A 21,307-nucleotide genomic window follows, 5' to 3' on the forward strand; every position below is an offset into this window, starting at 1 on the left:
ATGATTTGCGTATCAGATACTGTTATTGGCCTATTGTTTTCTAATGTATTTTTTTATTTGTATATTATGTTATTTGTTGTTTTTAATGTATCCGCTGGACCAAATAAGTACTTTTCCGAACAATATCTTATCCACTTGTTCCTTAAAACTATGTATAATCTTTTACTTGGGTGGGACTTTTACTCTTCTTGTAATGCAGTGTTTTTGCACTGCTTTGAAGCCTGTTGGATAAGAATACCACTGTGCTCTTGTGGGCTTTGTTGCCTTCAGGTTATTTTTTTCCTCATTCCACTCTTTGAGGTATGCTAGTTTGTGGATAACAAAAGCTAAAGCTTAATAATTACTGGACAGGGTAAATGGGGAAAATACAGCATATTCTCTAATACTAAATGTCTCTTGGAAATGTCTATCAGCCAAACAATGAGTTCATAATGATTGATAAAGAAGTGTGAAAAGTAATGATTCTATAGATCTGAGCTTTAAGTGTTCTTAAAATAAACAGATGACAAGACTCTGAATGATATTTTTTGGGGGGACACCTTGTGCGCACATCTTTTCTGGCAACGCCCCTGGTCGGTGGCAGTCGCATCAGAGACGCAAACGGGGATAAGAGCACAAAGAGAAAAAGCAGGAGAAAAGACAGGGAAGGAGGAGGTCTGCGTAAACTCCGCCTCCGGTCTCGGATCATCTCGCATTCCTTCTCCACTGCCCCTCACGCTGAGGATAGAGAGAGAAAGGGAAGGAGAAACACAAGAAGGGCAAACGAAGAAGGAGAAGAAGGGGAGCAGCGAAACGACCATGGCAATAACCACATCGTCTCAGCATGAGATAGTGTCCGACCACAGCGCACTTCTACCACCGTCGACCACTGCACGGAGCATGCAGACGCACAATAGACAGACTCCAGATGATGAATGAGGAGCTGTACCTGGGCCGCGGACAAAATGAGGGTCATCTTCATCCAAAACGCCGGTTTCGTCGCAGCTTTTTCGCCTTTCTCGTAACGTTGGCAGCGTGTCGGACGACAGATGATGTGAACGGGATAGAATTAACCACAGATAGATCAATTGAGGAGTGAGGGGATCAGACAAATTCATTTTTGGCTTATTTTCTTTGCTTTTTAACGGGATACAGCTTCCATATATAGCCAATATCTTGATATCGAAAGTGTTCAGCTTCCGGCATGCAGCCTGCTGTCGAAACCTGAATACATGCTATATTTTATTATATTATTGGCACTATAAAACATTTTCATGCAAAGATAGAGGAGTATATGTCAGGTTATTATGGAGCGACCCTTTTAGACCAGTGTGCTCCGTTAGTATTGATTATAAAAACATGAATTGGTAAGATCAAAGCCAATTGATCAACCAAGACAATCTGGAAATGTTCGTTTCCACATGTGATAACATCACTAGCTTTATTCCTTGTAATTTATTTATTTATTATTACTATTATTAGACCTATAAGTATTATAGTATCATTTGTTGTAGTAGGTAGTTTAGAATTTTTAACAGTGGGAAGATTGTTTAAACGCTTCCCTATTTAAATGGAAACCGCTTATTTATCGCCCAACCGGGGGGCCGCCCGTCCCGGGTCCCAGAGAGCCCAGAGTGCAGGGGGCAGTCCGGTGGTGGGTGCTCCGTCTCCTGCACCTCCAGCTACGCCTCCACCTGCCGGCACCTCACCTGAGGACACCCCGGCCAGCGGTGACGGCCGGAGGAATTCAGGCGTGAAAAAACACCACCACAAGCACAATCTGAAACACCGCTACGAGCTCCTGGAGACGCTGGGAAGAGGCACCTATGGCAAAGTCAAGAAGGCCATCGAGCGGCACTCCGGCAGAGAGGTGAGCCACTTCACACACGCGCCATGCAGCTGCAAACATCTGTCATAGGGATTTTAGTGAGCCCCAGACGGTTGTTATACGCGCACGCTTGTTGCAGTCACTGCAAACAAGACCGGTCCCAAATTAAGCGCTGTCGCTCTCAGAAGCGTGTGCGTGTCCTGCCCCCCTCTGGGAATTCCCCCCACGCTCAAAATCGGGCCCACGGGGCCAGGGAGTTGAGCTGCACACGCCTTGTCCTGCGCAGGGCCTCACGACCGGATGCCGGCCTGCAAACCCGGCTACTGACTGACTGATGCGACTCGTGTGAACCCAGAAAGCACCACGTAAAAGCTGCTAAGTGATCCTCGAATTACAATACAGGCCCGTTAACTTATTAGTTTTGACGTCCAGCAGGCCACTGTGAAAACGTTTTAGGCGCTGAGGATGTCTTCTAAACAAGCTACAGTTTATGGAAAAAGAAGCAGGGAAGTTCTCAGAGATGCTATATAGGCACTACTTGCCAAGTGCTTATATAGTGGGAAAATATGGTCTCATCAAATATTTTTTCTTTGTGTGTGTGTGAGAGAGTTAAGGGAAGAGTCACACAATTTATCACATTATTTCCCATAGAATACTACTTTAAATAAGATTGCACAATACTGTACTATACTGTATATTGTGTGGTTTGGACAGAGTGTGTTTGAATAGGTCGTTTGGCCAGTTTTTTTTGTTTGATCGTGATAAGCTGCGGAGTAAACCACTCTCTGCTGTTATGTCCTTGCAGACCTGTACATCTTTCCATGTGATGCCAAATATGACCCCTGTGCCCACCCTGGCAGGGCACGTGGAACTTTCCATGAAACTCAGTATAGGTCAACAATGTCCCCCCATGGTTTCATAGCTCCTGGCAAACAAATGCTTAAAGAGGTGGAGGGAGTAGGGGAGGGCTGTCCCTATTTTACTTTTGTTGATCATAAAACTGCATGGGATAGGTCAGAGTTTCTATTTGGGTTCCAATGGTTTGCTAAGGATGATGTTGTTGTTGTTGTTTTTTCATAAGAAAGATATTTGTCACAGAATCTACTTTTGTAATCAACTACTATTACCTACCAATGATATTCCAAAGCTATAAACACACCAGTACTTATTTGTATTTATCTATAGTATACTATTTAGATTTAAAACTGAACAATATAGACACCAACTTACGTGGTATTTGTGGGACTGTGAAACTATGTACAAATCGGGAAGTCCTTTGAGAATCAGTATCTGGACACGAAGTACTAACAGAGCATGACTGCCTCATGAGCCACATGTGTCTGGCACTGCATTGCTAGAGTTTACTCGACCTCTGGCCCAGAGGAAGTCCCTAGTGTCCATATGGCAGATTCAGCAATGTGGTGAGATTGTTGTGAAGTCATCTCGACTCCCTGCGCCTTTTCCTGGCTCATTCCACGAACCCAATCAGAGGAGCGGGGCAAGGAGATAAACCGAGGAAAATGTGTGAGTGATTGTGAGCATGCGTGTGGTAGAATTAACTGAGGGTACTCGTGGAAGATTGACTCGATGTGGACACATTTACAGTATCAGTGAAAGCAGAACAGATTGATTGCTTTAATCTGGATAGCCATATGTTGCAATGCCTGGCGGCTCGGTGGAAATCCAGTGTTGTATGAGGTGTCATTGATCACAGACATCATAGAAATGTGACAAGCAAGCGTGTATTTGCATACCTCTAGAAAATGTGCTGCGTGTTGGTATGTATAGAAAGACAGTGTGAGTTCTTATATATAATATGAGCTCAAGAGGACTGTAGTGAAAAGGTTGTGGTGACAGCCAGACCTAAAATGGACATTGACACATGAAAAGCCATCCACAGCAGGAAATGAAATAGTTGGGGAAGGTTAATATAACCTATAGAGAATCAATCACAGACAGGAGGAGGTGAGTAGTTAACACAGGAATAAAGGGAAGCCCATCACCATAACAAGAGAGGGACTGCCTCAGTTGAGGGGAATACAGAGTCATATTAATGTTTGCTTAAAGCACCAGATTACATCATTCTCCAACAATGGCTTCAAAAGGGAGGTACACAAGAGGGAAAAACACTGACATTCCTTTGCTATATGTGGTGCCGTTGATGAGGTATTATGATTCCTGGCTGTGTTTAGAGAGTAAAGTTCTCTGTAAAAGTGACAGTCCTCCTCCCACTCACTCTTACTCAGTGAAACAGACGATCACGATCTTTAAACAATGCAGGGACAGGTCAGCTTGTGATGAATACTTCATCTATTTTAATGGCCTGAGAAAACACTGGAAGCTGTCAGGCTCCACTGAAGCGAAGCATAGACTTTCACTTCAAACAAGCCCTTTTGAGAGCAAGATTTTTTGGGGGGGAAGGCAAAGAAGCAGTCCCATACCTGGCAGAAGCCGACGTGGGCAGCAGTGCAGTGCCTGTATATTGTGAGTGACAGTAATGAGGATCCACTTAAGGACAAGTGTAACTGTGTGAGCCAGTCCTGTTCGCTGGGAAGAGGCTGATCTACAGTCCTGCTTAATGATCCTCATCGGAGTCTAGGGCATGGGAGATACACTGGAGACACCTGGCTGTGGGAGAGCTAGCTCATAGTTAGCTTAAACTGGCTGTTAAAGATTGATAACTTCCCCTTCTAGGAGAGGAAAGCATTTCAGTTTTAGGAAGCAGTCCTATATGGACATTTAATCAGGCTTTGCGTGTAACTTCTGTAGATGTTTTTATAAACATTTGACTTAATTATTGAAGTCCTCACTTCCTGCCTCACAGTTGGACGCCTAAGACAAAAACATTACGTTTTGAGGTTCAGTGATAAATGATGGCCATTTTGATGAGGTAAAGGAGCCCATCAGTGTTAAGAAACAAACAACTTTTACCAATTGTGAACACAGCACGTAAATCCGCTGGCTTGTTTATTATAGTATAATTTCTTTAGATTCTGTGTAATCAAGTCATGCTCTGGATGAGAGCTATTCCGGTTTGGGGTTATTTTTATTGATGTACACGGTAATTAGCTTGGCACTCACTACCGCCTGTGGTTTCTGCTGCATGGAATAAAGCTTGGCTCCTCCGGAGGCTGCAGCTTAGCAAGGAGAGGACAAAAGTTTAAACTAACAGTATTCAGAGTGAGCAGACTCTATACAGACCTGATCAAAGGAAAACCAGGACTCAATCCAGAGTATTTAGGCTACAATTATAATGATGTGCTAGTCTGTGTACTCTCAATTGGTTTATTTAGAGAAGGCCACTAACCTCTCATTTATGAAGTGCATATGCTCGAATGCATATAGCTGCGGCTAGTGGTACTACAATGACAATGAAAAATTGTCAAATCAAAAGTTGTTGGTAACTGTTGAATCTCTTATAATGGGCCCATTTAGCAAGACAAGAAGACTGAAACACTTCCGCAACCTCTGTTCATTGTCCTGATACCCCCATTAAACTCCCAGCTGGGCAGCTTTCCAGGCTGCTTCAGATGGAGGCCATTAGTAGTTCCTCATCAGAATGTCTAAAATAAGATTCTGGGGAATGATTAATGTCCTGTCAAGGACTTTTTGAAAGGAGAGGAAACTGTGCTGTGGAGGTTAATAACAACAGTATGATTTATGGAGGAACCCTCTTACTTTCAAGAGCTCCACACCTTACTCAACCTTATTTTCTTAATGTTTCTGATCCTCATTGGCTCTGTTGATGAGAATACTGGTCTCTCGTCCTAATGGTCCTTCATTTTACCCCAGATTAAATGATCTCATTAACATTTGAACAGGTTGCCATGAGTGTAGACATTGTTTGTGTGAAGAAGGTGAAGCCTGCTGACTTTACTGCCATCTGTGACTTTTCCATTGGCACCACCGTAAAGTGATGTAAACTAAATAGACATCCATTGTCTCCATGTGATAAACAGGAATGACATTTTGGATCCTTAACCTTAACCACAGTTTTTGTACAGAATTCTAATTTGTTAAGCACATTTTTACAACTTTATTCCTGCAAAGCTAACCACAGGTTAAGTTGGGCTTTGTGTTTAGTGACACCATGTAGATATTAACCTGCTAACACGTTACAGATGGAAGATACATTTCAATTCCCAACATTATACCTTATAATGCCAGATACCTAAAAAGACAACTGTTCTTTGGTTCTTAAAGATGTTACACCTTTCATCCATAAGGCTCTCTCAGTTCTAGCTTGCTGTTGCTGAGTTTGAACACTCGGCATTAATGTGTTCTGGATGACTCAGAATCTTAACAGACATGCATTGTATTAACAATAACATTGTATATAAGTTGGCATTTGCTTTAAGCACAAAGTATAATCGTGCACTATCATGCCTTTAGAGACCTACGCTGTCCGAGATCACTCCATATTTACAGCATAGTGTTGTGCAAAAAGTGAACTACTTAGTGTTCATTATGTACGGAGTAGTGAATGAGTGACACAAGAGGGAGGATTCTGGGTAATATATGTTTCAATGTGCAAAGCAAGGCTCAGTTATAACCGGTGTGTAGGCCTATAGGACCACTGTTTGTCTGTTTGTTATTTTTGCTCACATGTTTAGCTGAAACTGACAGACATCACATGGTATGCAGTTTGTGCTGTGTAAGAGTTGTGTAAAGGTTCACTGATAAGATAATGCATGTGACTGGAATGTGGTGTCTTATTTAACATTTTTTCAATTTTCTTCCCAATTGAATAAACATGTTAATATATTCAGTTTAATTGAAAAAAAGGAGATATGTTTTAAACTGTTACACTTGATGCACAACACTTGATGTCACTTTAACGTTGCTGCAAGTCATCTGATAAAAGTGGTTTCTCTCTGTTTCCAGGTGGCTATCAAATCAATTCGGAAGGAAAAGATCAAAGATGAGCAAGACATGGTGCATATCCGCCGAGAAATCGAGATAATGTCATCCCTCCGCCACCCACACATCATCTCTATATATGAAGGTGAGAGTCTGGTGCTTGTCTGGAAATGCAAACATACCCTTGGACAAATTATAGACTGTTGTTTGACTTGAACATGCATTAGCAAAAACAGACATATCCAAAGCTCTCCCCTCCTCCAGCTCATATTTAAACACGCAGATGTCATAATAAGTCCCGGACTTCAACTCTGGGATGTTATTCATCCTCTGTCTGGCTGCCTGGGCCAGTAAAAGTCAAGATGATTTTGACAGTGTGTGTCTCGATATGAGCATGTGCGTGTTTGTGCGTGCATTTATACAGAATGTTAAAAGTCTGTCTTTATAACGGGGATGATATTCGAAAAGATTGCCTCTTCCACATCTAAGGGGTCTCATCCCCTGTTTTCTGTGGTCTTGATCTCAGGGCCAGACATCTGCTGATACTTAGAGACTGCAGCTGGGAGCCAGACTGTACTTGTGTGTGTGTGTGTGTGTTTGCTGTGCATGGATGTGTGTTTGTGTGTGTGCATATCTTCAGAGACACTAAGATGACCTCAGTCACCCAGGTTTGCACCCAGTCTGACTTCGGTCCAGTGCTTTGCAAGAGGAAGGCCGTAAGCCTTCCCTGGAGCAATGGCAACAAAATCCAACCTCAGGAAGCAACTCTAAATATCAAAGCCTACAACTCAGGCTCAGACAGCCCCCACATATTAACGGTTTGGGGGCCTCCTTTTTTTTGGTGAGCCCCTTTGACTGACCCTAACATCACCACAGGGAAAACCTAGATTAGAATTAATGGTGACTGTAAAGATTAAACAATTCCCATTGAATTTGTAAAGTGTTACTCACAGTTAATCATCACCTATGATTTAGTCTGGTCCATGTGCCGGGAGCTTAAGTCACAATGCACTGCAGTGTGATTTGGTTTTATATGATTTGTGACTCATGACTATTTTTAAGCTTGTGTCAACAAAGCAACAATTCAGTGCTCTTTTCAGGATTGCTGCCTTGACACAATGGCAACAGGTTGTGCGCTACTGCCCAGACTGGCTTACCCACTGTCTTTTGTTCAAAATCCACAGATCATTATCACCAAAGTGTATTTAAACAAACATCTCTATTTGTCATGGGAACGTGCCAGTAATCAGCTGGAGGGCTAAAGTGTCTTGTGAGAGAATGATTAAAAGAACACCCAGCTTTATAAACTCTGAACCCGAATGAGGTTCCTGTGTGTCGTCTTTCTTTATAAGCAGTCTGCTCGACCAACAAACTCGACCAAACTCATTGCTCTCACTCCTCAAAGCCAGCGTTTACTGTTGTGGCCTGGCCTCCACCCAGCCTTGCTTTAGAGATGTATAGGAGGCCCAGAGATTTGTGTATCCGGCAACACCCTCTTCAACAGCCCTTGCTAACTGCCTTGTGTGAAGCAAAGCTGAACCAGATGTGTGCGTGAAGATTGATTTTTACCACTCCCTCACATTTTGCATCCGTCAGCATGCTGTGTCGGGCATTTAAAAGCAGATTTTGCCATTTTCTGCTCAGTCACTGCTACGCAGACCTATCTTAGTGTCCTCCTCTTCAAACAAATTGCAAGTTCCTAAGATTGCTTTAAAGGCACAAACTGATACATGAAAATGAACTGTTTCTACCACTTTAGTATGTAGAAACACTGTAAAGGTAAGACAAATAGTTAAATGGATTCTTATTTGCTCCTTTATATATGATAAATTGACAAATTCTCATGTGTGTACAAAATATACAGTGCTGCTGGTTATCTTCAAAAATACACATAACCCTCTATAAAATCACAACTTGTTGTTTTGAGTTTGTTTGAATTGAATAAAACATAGATAATGTGTTAATTGGTGAACTTTTTAAAAAGTGCTGTGTGGATTTTGTTAATCTCTGTACAGAGCTATCCTGTTTCGACTGCAATTATGTTGCTAGTTGTAACAAATTTCCAGGCTACCTGGATGCTTTTTTTGCATGTAAAAAGAGCCAAGCCAGAGATTTGATAACTTTTACTGTTCATCTGGAACTTGGTATTTAGAAGTGACTTGAATAAGCAGAGCATTTCCTTCACATGTTGTGGCAGCTGGGGAGGTTGCTTGTGCATGCTATTGTTTGTGTTTTTATAGACTTAAACATTTTCATGAAAAGATGAGTATGACTAAGAAAGACCTGAGTCAACATTGGTCTGAATCTCTGAACTGAGGGGTCCGTATGCCTCTGGATGGCTACAAGTTAGGTTTCCCCATTGAATGCAGTTCTGTTCATTTTGGTTTGAGACGCTGCTGCTCTGGAGTGACACCCAATGGTTTCTTAAGGTTATATACTGAACCATCATAAAAAAAAAAGTACTGACGACAAGCTTTGGCATAGATCTCATCTAACTCTTTGCAAGAAAGCTGAATGTCTCTTGAGTAGTGAGGTGTTGAGTAAATAAGGCCAATTTTTTAAAATAACCTAGAGCTACACTACATGAAAATATCAGAATAAAAAGTGTGTAGTTTTTCAATGCTTCCTTGTCCATTGTCTAGGTCTACTACTTACAACAGCAGTCTATCATCAGTGCTGGCAATAGGCCAGTAGGTGCTGATTAGTCAAATATGAGGGTCTCACCTGTGAACAAAGCCCAATGACTGACAGAGAGGCTGTAGCAACCAGCGGACTGTAACAAACCCAGCTTATGTAATCCAGGTAATTACTTCACCTCCAGGAGCTGAAGGTAAATGGGAGTGTAAATTGAGAGTTGGCTCTCCAAGCTCAAACCCATCAGGGATCAGTGTGAATGTCACCCCAGGCCACCACGCTGTCCACCAATCAGAAGGCTTGATCTGCTCTGCCCTCCGGAATGCTTGGCTTACATCCCGTCTGCTATTTCCCAAGCAGCCAGACAGTCACAATCGGGGAGCATTACCATCACTCAGCAACTGTGTGTTTTTGTTGAGGATTATATCTTTAAAAGGGCCCTGGGAGGGAAAGAGGGGGGCTCTGAGGAAAGTAGTGTGACAGACTATGAAGGTGCTCACTCAAGGGTGTAGAAAGTAGAGGCCCTCACCCCTGGTGACCCCACTGTGTGGGAAAATCAACACACTCGGTATTCAGCAACATGGCTGACTGTGTTGTTGTCATCATCATCATCTCAGTGTTTCTTCTGTCTTTTTCTTTTTCTCTTTCCTTTTCTTTTTACTTAACCACTGTCATTCCCTTCAAGCCAAGGAGAAGTATGTTGCCAAGATAAAATTACACACGAGAGAGCTAAAAACTGACAAAGAATGTCTGATGACCCGGAGTTTAATGGTGGAGCATTACAGTAATGCAACTGAAATAATGGGACTTTAAGCATCAGCTGATGTGAAACAATTTATCGTTCTAATATAGGTGGTACTGTTGGGCACACACACACAGATGACATGCTAATCTTATCGGTATCTAATTAAAACTGAGGTTTAATTGCCGTTTTGATCATTTCTGTATTTGCTTTGGTCTTATAAAGTCAATCAGTAAGCGAAAAAACAATCCTAGATGTGAAAAAATGCATGAATTCTCACAGAAGACACTGCTGTGACTTAAACTTTGAAGTAAAGAGAAATTAATAATAACACTTAACTTCCCCTCATGACTCACATCTAAAATACAAGAGATGCTTTTAGGAATCATTAATAAATAAAGTATCACATGGAACAGATAAGTTTGAGCCCTAAATTCATTGTGGAGGTCAGGAATATTGGAGTGTGTTGTGAAAAGTGGCAACATAATGTGAAGCTGAAGTGTGATGTGTCAAGTCCATATTTTGCCCCTCTGTCAGTGGAGTTAACTCTGCCTCTTCTCATGCAGTGCTTGTTTTTGCTCACTTTGTGTTTTTGGACATTTTCACTTCTCTGCACTTGTTCTGCTCCCCGAAGAGTGAACTTGATTGAGTTAACAGCCCCTCCCTGCGATGTTGTGTAGAAGCCAGGCTCATGAGGTGGGGTTAGAGTGATGTAACACTGGGAGAAGTGTAGAGATGCAATGTGCTGTTCCAGAATCTGGAATCCTGCTCCAAAACTCAGGGGAGGATGAACTGATTTATTCTCCCTATTACATAACAATGCCTCATTTCTTTATTTTTAACGTGATAAAATGCACCTGGAAGGACTTTGGAACTTGTCCTTCCATCCCAGTTGCAATTAATAGAGACATATCTTTTGTGAAAGTAAGTATTAATGGATTCCAATGATTTTCCTGTCATTTGTCAGTGTTTGAAAATAAGGACAAGATCGTGATTGTGATGGAGTACGCTAGCAAGGGTGAGCTATATGACTACATCAGCGAGCGTCGGCGCCTGAGTGAGCGCGAGACACGACACTTCTTCAGACAGATAGTCTCTGCTGTGCACCACTGCCACAAGGTGAGAAAACACATTCCATAGTTTTTTTATAGAGACAAAACATACATATCCCTTTACTGGTCAAATAATGTGTCTTTTAACATATATTATATGCATCTAGGCTTTGTTTTCCAGGGTTATAGTACTATGAACGATGCGTCACACACATGCAGCATACAGCACACATATAGCCCGTTAATCTGCAGGCCTCATACAGCATGCTTTTCTTGGCGCACTGGAGTCATCTGTTTCTGAGTAAAGGGGGAACACAGGCCTGTTTAATTCAGGCTCATACTCCGATTACAGTTCAGAAAACAGGCCCTGCTTTAATTCTGCGCTCATACAATGATGGATGTCCCGAGATACCCCCGTTGGGCTTTTCCCAATGGATTTGTCTCCAGCCACACCCACTGCAGACCATGTTTCACACCTGACTAGCTCCCATGAAAACCCTAAGGTCGCAGGCCTTGTTTGGATGGGTGCCTCTCTTGTGATGCTCATCCCAGCTGGAGATAGGAATGACATCATTGTCCTCAGACAGGAGAGTCCCAGACAGACACGAATGATGAATCATCACCACCAAGCGCAGCTTCCTGCCGAGTGGGGTGGTGTGAGTCACAAACACAACAAGCAAGCAACCACTTCTTCTTTGTATCCACCAATAAGAGTCATGTGAATATGAGCTCCATGCTAGACAAATACCAAAGCGAGATGCCATGCAGAGTGGCGCAAGCCGGCAAGCGGTTGATGGGTGAAGTCACTTCTCCACATCTGAGCTTGATTCTGTCTGTCTGTATACCACATGTTAATTCCTAGATTAAAAAAAAAAACAAAACAGGCATTAACAGCAGTTTTTTTTTAATCCCAAAATGCTATGAGAACATCATCCACGCAGGGTGGTAATTACAGGCTTATGTTTATGTGACACATGTGAGTTGATTTAAAAAGAAAATCACAGCAGATGTCAGTACAAAGACCCTAGAGGGGCTAAGACCAATTAAAGGCTACTAGACCAACAGGATTCCTTGATTTCCCCAGAGAGCCATAAACTATCTTTCTGAGAGTAAATAATTTCCCGATACAATAGACTGTTCATGAATACATCAATCAGTTTGTTTCCTGTCATTCATTTTCAGAACGGAGTGGTGCACAGGGATCTGAAACTGGAAAACGTGCTACTGGATGAAAACTGTAACATTAAGGTGGATTTGTTTTTTGATCTGTAATATGTTAACTATCATACGAGTGATTAACAATCGTGGCTCATGTAAAACTCACACGCCCCCTTGTTTCCACAGATTGCTGACTTCGGGCTGTCTAACCTGTACCATAAGGACAAGCTGCTGCAAACCTTTTGTGGCAGTCCGCTCTATGCTTCACCGGAGATCGTCAATGGTAGACCGTACCGTGGCCCGGAGGTGAGGCTCAGTGAACCAAGCAGTGATAGAGACTAAAACCCAGCTGTCACAATTTAAGCTTAATAATTTATTGTCCCATCCTGGAAAGTGATTTTGGTGTGAGCCTCACGTGTCTCATGTTATATAACTTTCATCATTACTTTCTCACATGTGATTATGGTCAGATGCAGAGTCCATTCACATTTTCACTTTCTTTGATGGGATTAGTACGATGTTAAAAGAAGGTCTCTTGCAACTCCACAGTGGGTCAGCGCAGACACTCTCTTCATCTCTCCCCTGTGCTGCCTTCCAACAGTGTTTGGGTCTTTTGAAGTGAGAAACTGGAGGGCTCCGTTTGTGCATTTTTTTCTTTAGCTAAATGGTTTTGGAATGAGCTCCACAGCCTCAAAGAGCACTCATGGTCAAAGTTAGCATCATACCAAATAGTTTTGGTAAAAAAAAAAAGAAGAAAAAAAAAGAAGAAGTCCTAAAAGCCACTTAACGAGCACGCAGAAAACAGGGCAACGGAAGGGGAAAAAAAAAAATCGCATTTTTAGATATTCAAGACTAACCTTTCAATTTTGTGTGATTCACTATAATTTACTCGAGGGTGCTAAAAGGTTCAGCAGTACAATCTACAGAACCACAGTTGGGGTGAGGCCGCAAATTACAGCAAACTCAGGCAACAAAAATAGAACACAACAATAGTGTGTGCCCTGTCTCACCCCTGAGAATGGACCAGTGGCAACTGAAGAGTGAAGCATTCTTGATGTGGGTCCAGAGTCTTAAGGGAAGTACACCAGCTCCTTAACTGGCCTTATCTGATTTCCACTTCCTCTATGTCTCAGAGCTTTAGCTGCCCTCAGTCAGAAGCACATTTCTCAGAACATCTTTGTGTTCTCTGTGATCTACAATCAACAAATCTTCTGTGAAATTCTGTCTCACACACACGCCCACTCGCGCACTCACAGATACAGATAATGAGCCTGTCTCCAGTAAACTGTCTGCAGCTCAGGCTATCACGACTCTACTATCTCTTCTGGTCTTATTACTGTCTTCCTCTCCCACCACTTCTCTGTACCTGCTCGTGCCTCAAAACAAAAAGTCTTACGTAACTTCTTAGACTGCCACATTATATTAAGCTGGCGCTCAGAAAGTTCTTGCTTCTGCCTGACAGAACAGGAAAGAGTGTGGGCGACTTATCTATGTGGAAACTAGATATTTCCCATCATGTCACCGGCATTTATCCTAATTTCTTTGTGAGCTTGTGTTAGCAGCTCTTCAAGAATATGATCTTTTGAATCTTTTTAGACAAGGATTGGAGTGCTTCACTATATCAGAGTAAACTTGATCGCATAACTCTAATCTCTAATCTAAGGTTGAGTAGAGCTGAGCTCATTCCACATTTCAGTGCCATGAATCACTAATCAAAACAGGATTCGGAAATCTGCATATAGGTTGCATAACACACCTCGTTTTTTTTTTCTCCCTACATACAGCACACATACACTTTATAATTTTAGACACTTAAAGTTTGTTCTGACAACATAAACAAGCATGTAACCAGGTTTTTGCTCTCACCAGGTGGACAGCTGGGCTCTTGGGGTCCTGCTTTATACCCTGGTCTATGGAACTATGCCGTTTGATGGGGGAGACCACAAGAACCTCATCCGCCAGATTAGCAATGGCGAATACAAAGAGCCCACTCAGTCCTCAGGTACTGTACCAAACTCCTTATTAAGCCCTGCACCAAAAAGTGTATGTACCTGTATGTACCTATACATAGCAAAGTTATTTCAGCTGCAACATATTTGGATATTGAGATGGAAACATTCTTTTCAAGTAGATTCCAGAAAATACAAACTCAAGCAAGTTTGTCCTTAATATATAAGGAATATTTGTCCTTAAACTATTATGGAATATGGATGAGAGTGCTCTAATTATACGCTTGCTGTACAGTTGAATCTGCATACTGCTTAATATATGTCCTGTGATTTATTTGTATCAGCGGTGGGAGCTGAAGCATCTTTGATTTTAGACACCCTGACCTTAGCTAGATGCTAGCTAGATGTGACAAGCTCACTGAATTTCCCCATTCAGGACTATGTATAATATCAACCATCATGAGGGATCTTACAGGCTGTTGTGTTTCCCGTCAGATGCCCGTGGACTGATCCGCTGGATGCTGATGGTGAATCCCGAGCGCCGAGCCACAGTGGAGGACATTGCTAATCACTGGTGGGTAAACTGGGGCTGGAAGAACAGTGTGTGTGACTGCGAGACCCAACGCGACCATGGAGGCTCGCCCATGCTGGCCCGTTTCATCGACTGGCAGAATCGCACCGAGCCACGTGGTACTGGAGCCAAAGCTGTCACCATTCCCCAGATGACGCGCCAGAGGCCCAAAAAGTCCAAGAAGGAAAATGTTGAGTCGGGACAGTCCCACAGTGGAGCGGAAGACAAGCCTGGTCTCAAGAGACCCAAGGGCATCCTGAAGACCAGGGTGACTGAGGAGCAGCAGTCTGCCAGCCTTGAAGAAGGGGAGCTGGGTCAAGCTGTGCTGCCTCAACAAGCAGAAGGTGGAGAGGAGGCCTCAAGCCCAGATCGAGAGGAAGAGGAGACAAATATGGGGGGTGGCTCTCCAGCAAAGATGGTGTCTTCTCTACCTAAAAAAGGCATCTTGAAGAACAACCAGCAACGGGAATCAGGGTACTACTCTTCCCCAGAGCGCAGTGAATCCTCAGAGCTTTTAGGGGGCGCCAGTATGTCTCTGCTAGCCACATCCCCACCCAAAAGGCTGATGGGGAGAAAGGGCATCTTGAAGCGAAATGGCAAGTACTCCACTTACAGCGGGCCACCCTCATCAGCAACGGTGCAGGGAGTCCTGGGTGAGTCTCCTCCCTCTACTGACTCTGGCCTGTCCCGCAGTCAAAGTCGGCCCTCCAGTATAGTGGGAGAAGACAGCTCTGTCCTGTCCCTGTCACCAAGCTCCCTCAGCGGGGCTGAGTGGCATCCCTCCACCCCACACCTCCGCCCAAACATCCGGGCTTGTGTCTCAGCTGAAAACCTGCTGCAGCTTGCCAACTTCAAGGGCTTCCAGGCAGCCCCGCCTCTTCAAGGACCCAAGTTCAGCCGTGGCCCCAAGATGAAAGGCTCCCCAGGGGACAATGGCAGCTTCTCCTTGCTGGGGGATCTGGAGGACATGACTCAGGTGTACCAGCAAGCCCTGGACATCAGCAGCAATCTCACCTAACAGGCGGGTGGCAGAAAGAGAGAACGAGCAGGAGGGATTCAAAGATGGCTATGCGTTTGTGTGTGTGCATGTGCGTGTGTGTGTGTGTATGAGTGAGTGTGTGCGCACTGAAGTAAATGCGTGGTATTAACGACCAGTGTGTTACTGGGATACACCTTTAGGAGTTTGTGGCTTTTCAAATTGGGCTGAAATCTTGATGGAAAAGATATTTTCGCGCTCACACACATGCGCACACACAGATGTACACACTTAGGTGCACTTATCTGGCCAGAGGAAATTCAGTTAAGGTTGTGTGAACAGGAGAGAGTCGGAGCTGACTCGAGAGAATGCCACCCAGTCTGCTCTCTCGCCCCGCCCGGAGACTTTGCTGCGTTCAACATGTTTACATATTCAGCAAGAAGGCAAGTTAGAATCACAAACGCAGCAACCAGAAACTGGTTGGCTCTCCTGCTGCGCCATCCGTTTTGAAAATGAGTTTACAAAAGCACCTTAAAAACTCACACAGAGCACATGCTTTTGTGATCTTTACTTCCTTTAAAAAGAAGAAACAAACCAGGGTCTAGTTCCAAAAAATAAATAACATTACTGATTATTTATTAATATTTTGTAGCTTTAGTTTTAAGTGCAAAAAAACTGGTGGGTGCTGGCTATTACTGGAAGAGTCCAAAGCTCCTTATCTCCAACACTTTGTGTGTAACTGACATATATAATTGTGTTACTTAGCAATGAGAAACATATATATGTATATATATATATATATATATATATATATATATATATATATTTATACATATATATATATACTCAACAAATATACCTATGTCTGCGTATGTAACACACGCAGGCGAATACACCTTCTGAAAAACGTATGTCCTATATATGTGTGTGATACTAGGGAATATGTAGGAAGTGCCTTTTTTGATTTATAATTAAAAAAAATTATGTATGTCATTTCCGTAAAGTGGAGAGGAAAGCCAGGCCACTCTGTTACCAGTTTTTTTTTTTTTTTTTCATTTTGTGAATGTGGAGAAACCCAGGGCCTTCAGAGCATTGCTGACCAACTTTACTTCTTTTATGGTTTAAAGGTCGACCTCAAACAAACCCCACCCCCCCACCAGCATCTGCAGGCCACCATGGGAAAAGTAGTCTCCTCTGTGTTTATTTATCAGTGATTAAGCCCGCAGTTTGGTTTGTCAGCAGTTTAGGCTTGGTTGAACACACTTTTACTGGCTGCAGAAGATGTCTGGTGGGACTCACCTATTGAATGGAGAAGGTACAGACACCATCTCACAGTCTTGGAATGTGCCTGGATCTCTTAACCTTGCTGTAAGTTAAAGATGTGTGGTGGTGTTTTTTTTTGTTTTGTTTTGTTACCAAAGACTTGTCAGGTGTTTTCCATTGTTGGACTAGTTAATGTTTTACCCGCAGCTCTTGAAAAGGGCTAAGTAAGGTGGTTTGTTTTTGCTTGCTGATGACACAGCGAATTCCTCAGACTAAAGCTGGAGACGTGTTGGTGCTGGAGATTTCTTATCAGCCCGAGCCCGACTCAGCACAGGTGGGATCAGCAGTCTGTGCTCAGCCCTCCAGCTGTGTATACTAGTTCATTATGTCAACCAAGCACAATTAGCCAGCTATTGTTTTTATTTGAGCGTGAGAGGGAGGTGGAGCGCACAGGTTTGTTGCTGGTGGCAGAAGAAAAGTGTGTGAAAGAGAGATGCGATGCAGCGATTAGAGAGGACCTTCCTGTGAAATACAGAAAAGGTCATGGAGTTAGATTTATTTTGCGAAGGATTTGTAATGTAGCCTAGAGGAGGTAAAGAAAGTGAATAGAAAGTGTAGATGGAAAGTTGTTGTTTTATACCAAAGATGTGATGAGGCTTTGACAGGATTCAGGGGAATGTGTAAGTCAGGCAGGAAAGGGAGTCCGTTGGATTCTTCTTCAACAAGGGAAATCCCCTTTGGTGAATGAGATTATCTCCACATCAGCTTAACCTCACTTATGTTTTTTGTTCTTTTTTAGATGCTTTTGATAGAGCTTAATTGGATGGTCAATGTGTGACGTGCGTCTTTTTGTACGGCCTTACAAAGCAAGTTAAAAACAAAAAACTAGAAAAAACTGGAGAACAGTGATTGACATCATCCAAAGTATCAAATGATGTGGATGGAAAACACACAGAAGGTGACACCCAAGGAAAAAGATCACATGTTGAATGTTGTCAGTGGTCAGCTCATGTGAAGGAAAGGTCCTGGGTATGGAGTCACATGAAAGACCCACTGCGTATTATATTGCATTTTATTGCCTTTTGTATTGCATTTTATTGTCAACTGGATTTACAGTGAGAAAATTATACTATGTTAGTATTTTGTTTTATTATGCTTCTGTTTTTGATTTTCCAAAATATAAGAAATGTTTTATTGCTTTATGAATGGCAGAAAAATACTTCCTTCCTTGAAGTATCAGAAAGTCTCTCCAAAAACACACAAATCTGATTTTGAATTGGTCTTCTGTCGCTGTTTTTGGTACACCTAAGGGTTAGATCGGTTTCGAATAGAAAACAAAACAAGCTTTGACAGTGAAAGGGCAGCATAAAATCATTTGTTCTAATATGTCAACAGCTGCTAACAGACCCTAAGAAAATTGTGATTCTTCTACCAAAGAGAGGCCCAAAATGCTTGGACACCACCAGAAGAAAAGCAATGGAAAGAATCTGATGATGAAACTTTATCTCTGCCAAACTGGAAATAACTGGTGCATATCTGTTAGTTAGCAGAACGTCTAATCATAGGAAAACTTGACTGGATATTTTTATGACAATAATAATAAATTAGTATTATTATGTTATTTAAGTATTATTTTCGTAACAGCTCATTACCTTTGCTGGCTATTGCCACAATTTTTGATTTATTGTTTTTGTCTGTGGGTGATCCTGGACTGCCAAGGTTTATTAAGTTGGGTGCCTTTGGTATCTTTTTTTGTTTTGTTTTGTTTGTTTGACAATGAAAGTTATTATCATTGTGTTTTTTTTATACTTGTATTTATTGATCAAGCCATTTAAAGTAGTTGTCAAATACTCTGTAATGCTTTGGCCTGCTTTGGACTGTGTTTTGTTGTTTAGGACGTACTACACACAAAACTATGTTTCAAATAGAGTGGTATCATCTCAATGGGGGAGGCAGTGGTCAAGTGTGTGTTGTTAGGAGAAAGAAGTCAAGAAAAGTTCCTGAAATCCTGTAAAATGTCTTAATTCATCGTTCAGGTCAACACAATGCCCATGTAGTACTGTATCGACCCAAATAAATGGATCTTGAAAGTTTCATGTGTGTGGTTTTTGCTCTGTAATGTCCTTTGGAGAAACTTAAATTAACATGCAACGGGTATGAACTAAATGTGTTTCGAAAGTTTCTACCTGCAAGGATAAAGCTTGTCAACTCAAAAGTGAAGGAACTGGGTAAACAAGCAGAAGTTGGCCTTGGACAGAGCTACAAATGCTTTAATCAAAGTTTTTTCCTCTCAGTAGGACATGTACCAAACCACCATTGGAAATATGCCCTGATTTCATTTCCTTATTAAGAACTTGTGACCCAACAGACCTCACTTATGCTTAAAATAGGTCGACAGTGGTGTCCTGATTTTCAAAATCATGAAGTGTCTTGGGGGGGGGGATGGTTTATGTAAACTGCTAAAAGAGTACGAGTCATTTTGACACAGTTTTAAGGACTATACTTTAATGTCATGGTCCGTTAAAAGTAGGCAGCCGGCCCGTCGAAAGCAGTTCTACTAATGAAACTGGGCCTGTTTTGGAAGCTGAGATTAGCCTATGTTTCCACACAGCCTCAGCTGCTGCAGTTAAAATGAAATTAACTTGATGGATGTTAAAGTGATACTCCACCCAAAATCTATTTTTCGAGCATTTAAAAGTAATTCCCCTGTGGGTTGGAGAGGTGACTGTAAAATAGCTCAGTGGTTCTGGTCAGCTTCAATTTACAATGAATTTCAATAGTAACCCGTTTTTACAGAGGGAACATGAATCCAGACAGCCATCAGACTCATTTTAAGGTCACAGAACAATCCCTTGTATGCTTATCTTAGAGTTCCAGACTCAATTTTTGCTTCTTTCCCACGTGTCCAACTTACTGTTGTCAGGAATGTTGGTATGTAAACATTACAGTGTCTACCTATTGCCCTTCCTCTGGTCAAGAGAGTTACAACTTTCCACTTTTGTGTGTTCATAGACATGAAAATACTTGAAGTAATTCCACATGAATTTTCACAGTACTTCATGAAATGATCACAAAAAGAATATCAGACTGAGTATTTTACATAAAGATATCATGGTTTGCCTTAAAATAGGTCCTTTCAGAATGTCTTCGTCCAGATTACAAAACTTTTTTTTTTCTTTTCCATGTTTGTGAGATGATGAGTCCTGCCCCATCTGCAAAAAACACAAATGTGGTGCAAGCACAAAAAAAGTGTCCATATGCACAAATGATTTTCTTTTTTTACACATTACCCCAAGGCTGGGTTTGGCTGTGCCGTTGTGAAAATCCTGACAATTATCACAACAGATCACTTCTGTAAGCCATTGTGTCAAACTGAATTCAGCTTAACGCAAAGACAAGCGTTTCAAGGCCAAAATGTAAGCCTTATTCAAGAGATGGACCTGTGCTCCAACAGGGATCCTCTTGAATTTCCGCTCAGCTATTCTAGGAATGACCTCAGAGTGTATAACTGGGAGTCAGTACCAATTAAGAAAATTAAATCAAACTTGAGCAGCAAATCTCATCATGAACAGTTTTTCACCTAAATTGGGGGGAAAAAAGATAGAACCCAGAGGCAGCTCTCTGCTCACCTGAATGAAGCTGGGAAACAGAGCTAATATAAAACAAATCCTTAGTATAGTCATGCAACAAAAGTGTTCATATTACAGCCTCAGCTTTCTTGTTTTTTTTTGTTGTTTTTTTTTAACTGACACACCTGCTGATAATTAACAAAAAAAAAAAAGATTAGTATTTTGCATTCTCTAGAGAAATGCAATTTTATGGTCATTAGAGAACAGACAGAATCAAACAAACAGCAGCAGACAACATGGGCGTCTGGCTTGGAGAAGAAACAAGAGTGTCTGTTTTTAGGACTTGGATAGTCAATTGATTGTCGAGGGAGAACATTGCTGCTGGTGCTGGGTTAATTTGATCCACATTTTGCAAAGGAGAGTGGGTGGATGGTTGGAAGCTCTGCAACTTTTTCAGGGTACTGATGAGCGGGACAGCAAGCTCGGCTCGTGCAGCCCCGGCACCGGCTGCAGGCCTTGGAAGAAGACGACATTACATTGAGAGAACACGACAGAGCAGGATTTAGGTTTCCTCAGACACGCTTTGAAACTGTTCCTTTGTTTTTGCAAGCTTGTCTAAGTCATTACAGAAGTTAAGCCTTTCATTAACAAATCTCGGCTATTTCAACATCAATTTTTGCCACACTGACAACAAACTTGAGAAAAGGATATCAGTTCTTGTCCAGA

At 42.1% G+C, this 21,307-nt stretch overlaps 1 protein-coding gene across 1 annotated transcript; it reads left to right on the forward strand.

The window, feature by feature from the left end:
- Nucleotides 1–594: 594 nt before the first annotated feature.
- On the forward strand, nt 595–19,108 carry nuak1b (NUAK family, SNF1-like kinase, 1b). Its single transcript, XM_072386212.1, has 7 exons — nt 595–1,849; nt 6,692–6,812; nt 11,011–11,162; nt 12,278–12,343; nt 12,440–12,559; nt 14,123–14,255; nt 14,698–19,108. Exons 1-7 carry the CDS (start codon nt 1,550–1,552, stop codon nt 15,789–15,791), a joined length of 1,986 nt encoding a protein of 661 aa, XP_072242313.1. The 5' UTR covers nt 595–1,549; the 3' UTR covers nt 15,792–19,108.
- The last annotated feature ends 2,199 nt before the right edge of the window (nt 19,109–21,307 follow it).

This window comes from Leuresthes tenuis, unplaced genomic scaffold (assembly GCF_036924035.1).
Source record: "Leuresthes tenuis unplaced genomic scaffold, fLeuTen1.0.hap1 SCAF_5, whole genome shotgun sequence".
NCBI classification, from domain to species: Eukaryota; Metazoa; Chordata; class Actinopteri; order Atheriniformes; family Atherinopsidae; genus Leuresthes; species Leuresthes tenuis.

Coding starts and splice junctions, on each gene's coding strand:
- nuak1b (XM_072386212.1), top strand. CDS start 1,550: ATGGAAACCGCTTATTTATCGCCCAACCGGGGGGCCGCCCGTCCCGGG. Junction 1,850..6,691: donor AGCGGCACTCCGGCAGAGAG/GTGAGCCACTTC, acceptor CTCTGTTTCCAG/GTGGCTATCAAATCAATTCG. Junction 12,344..12,439: donor ATGAAAACTGTAACATTAAG/GTGGATTTGTTT, acceptor TTGTTTCCACAG/ATTGCTGACTTCGGGCTGTC.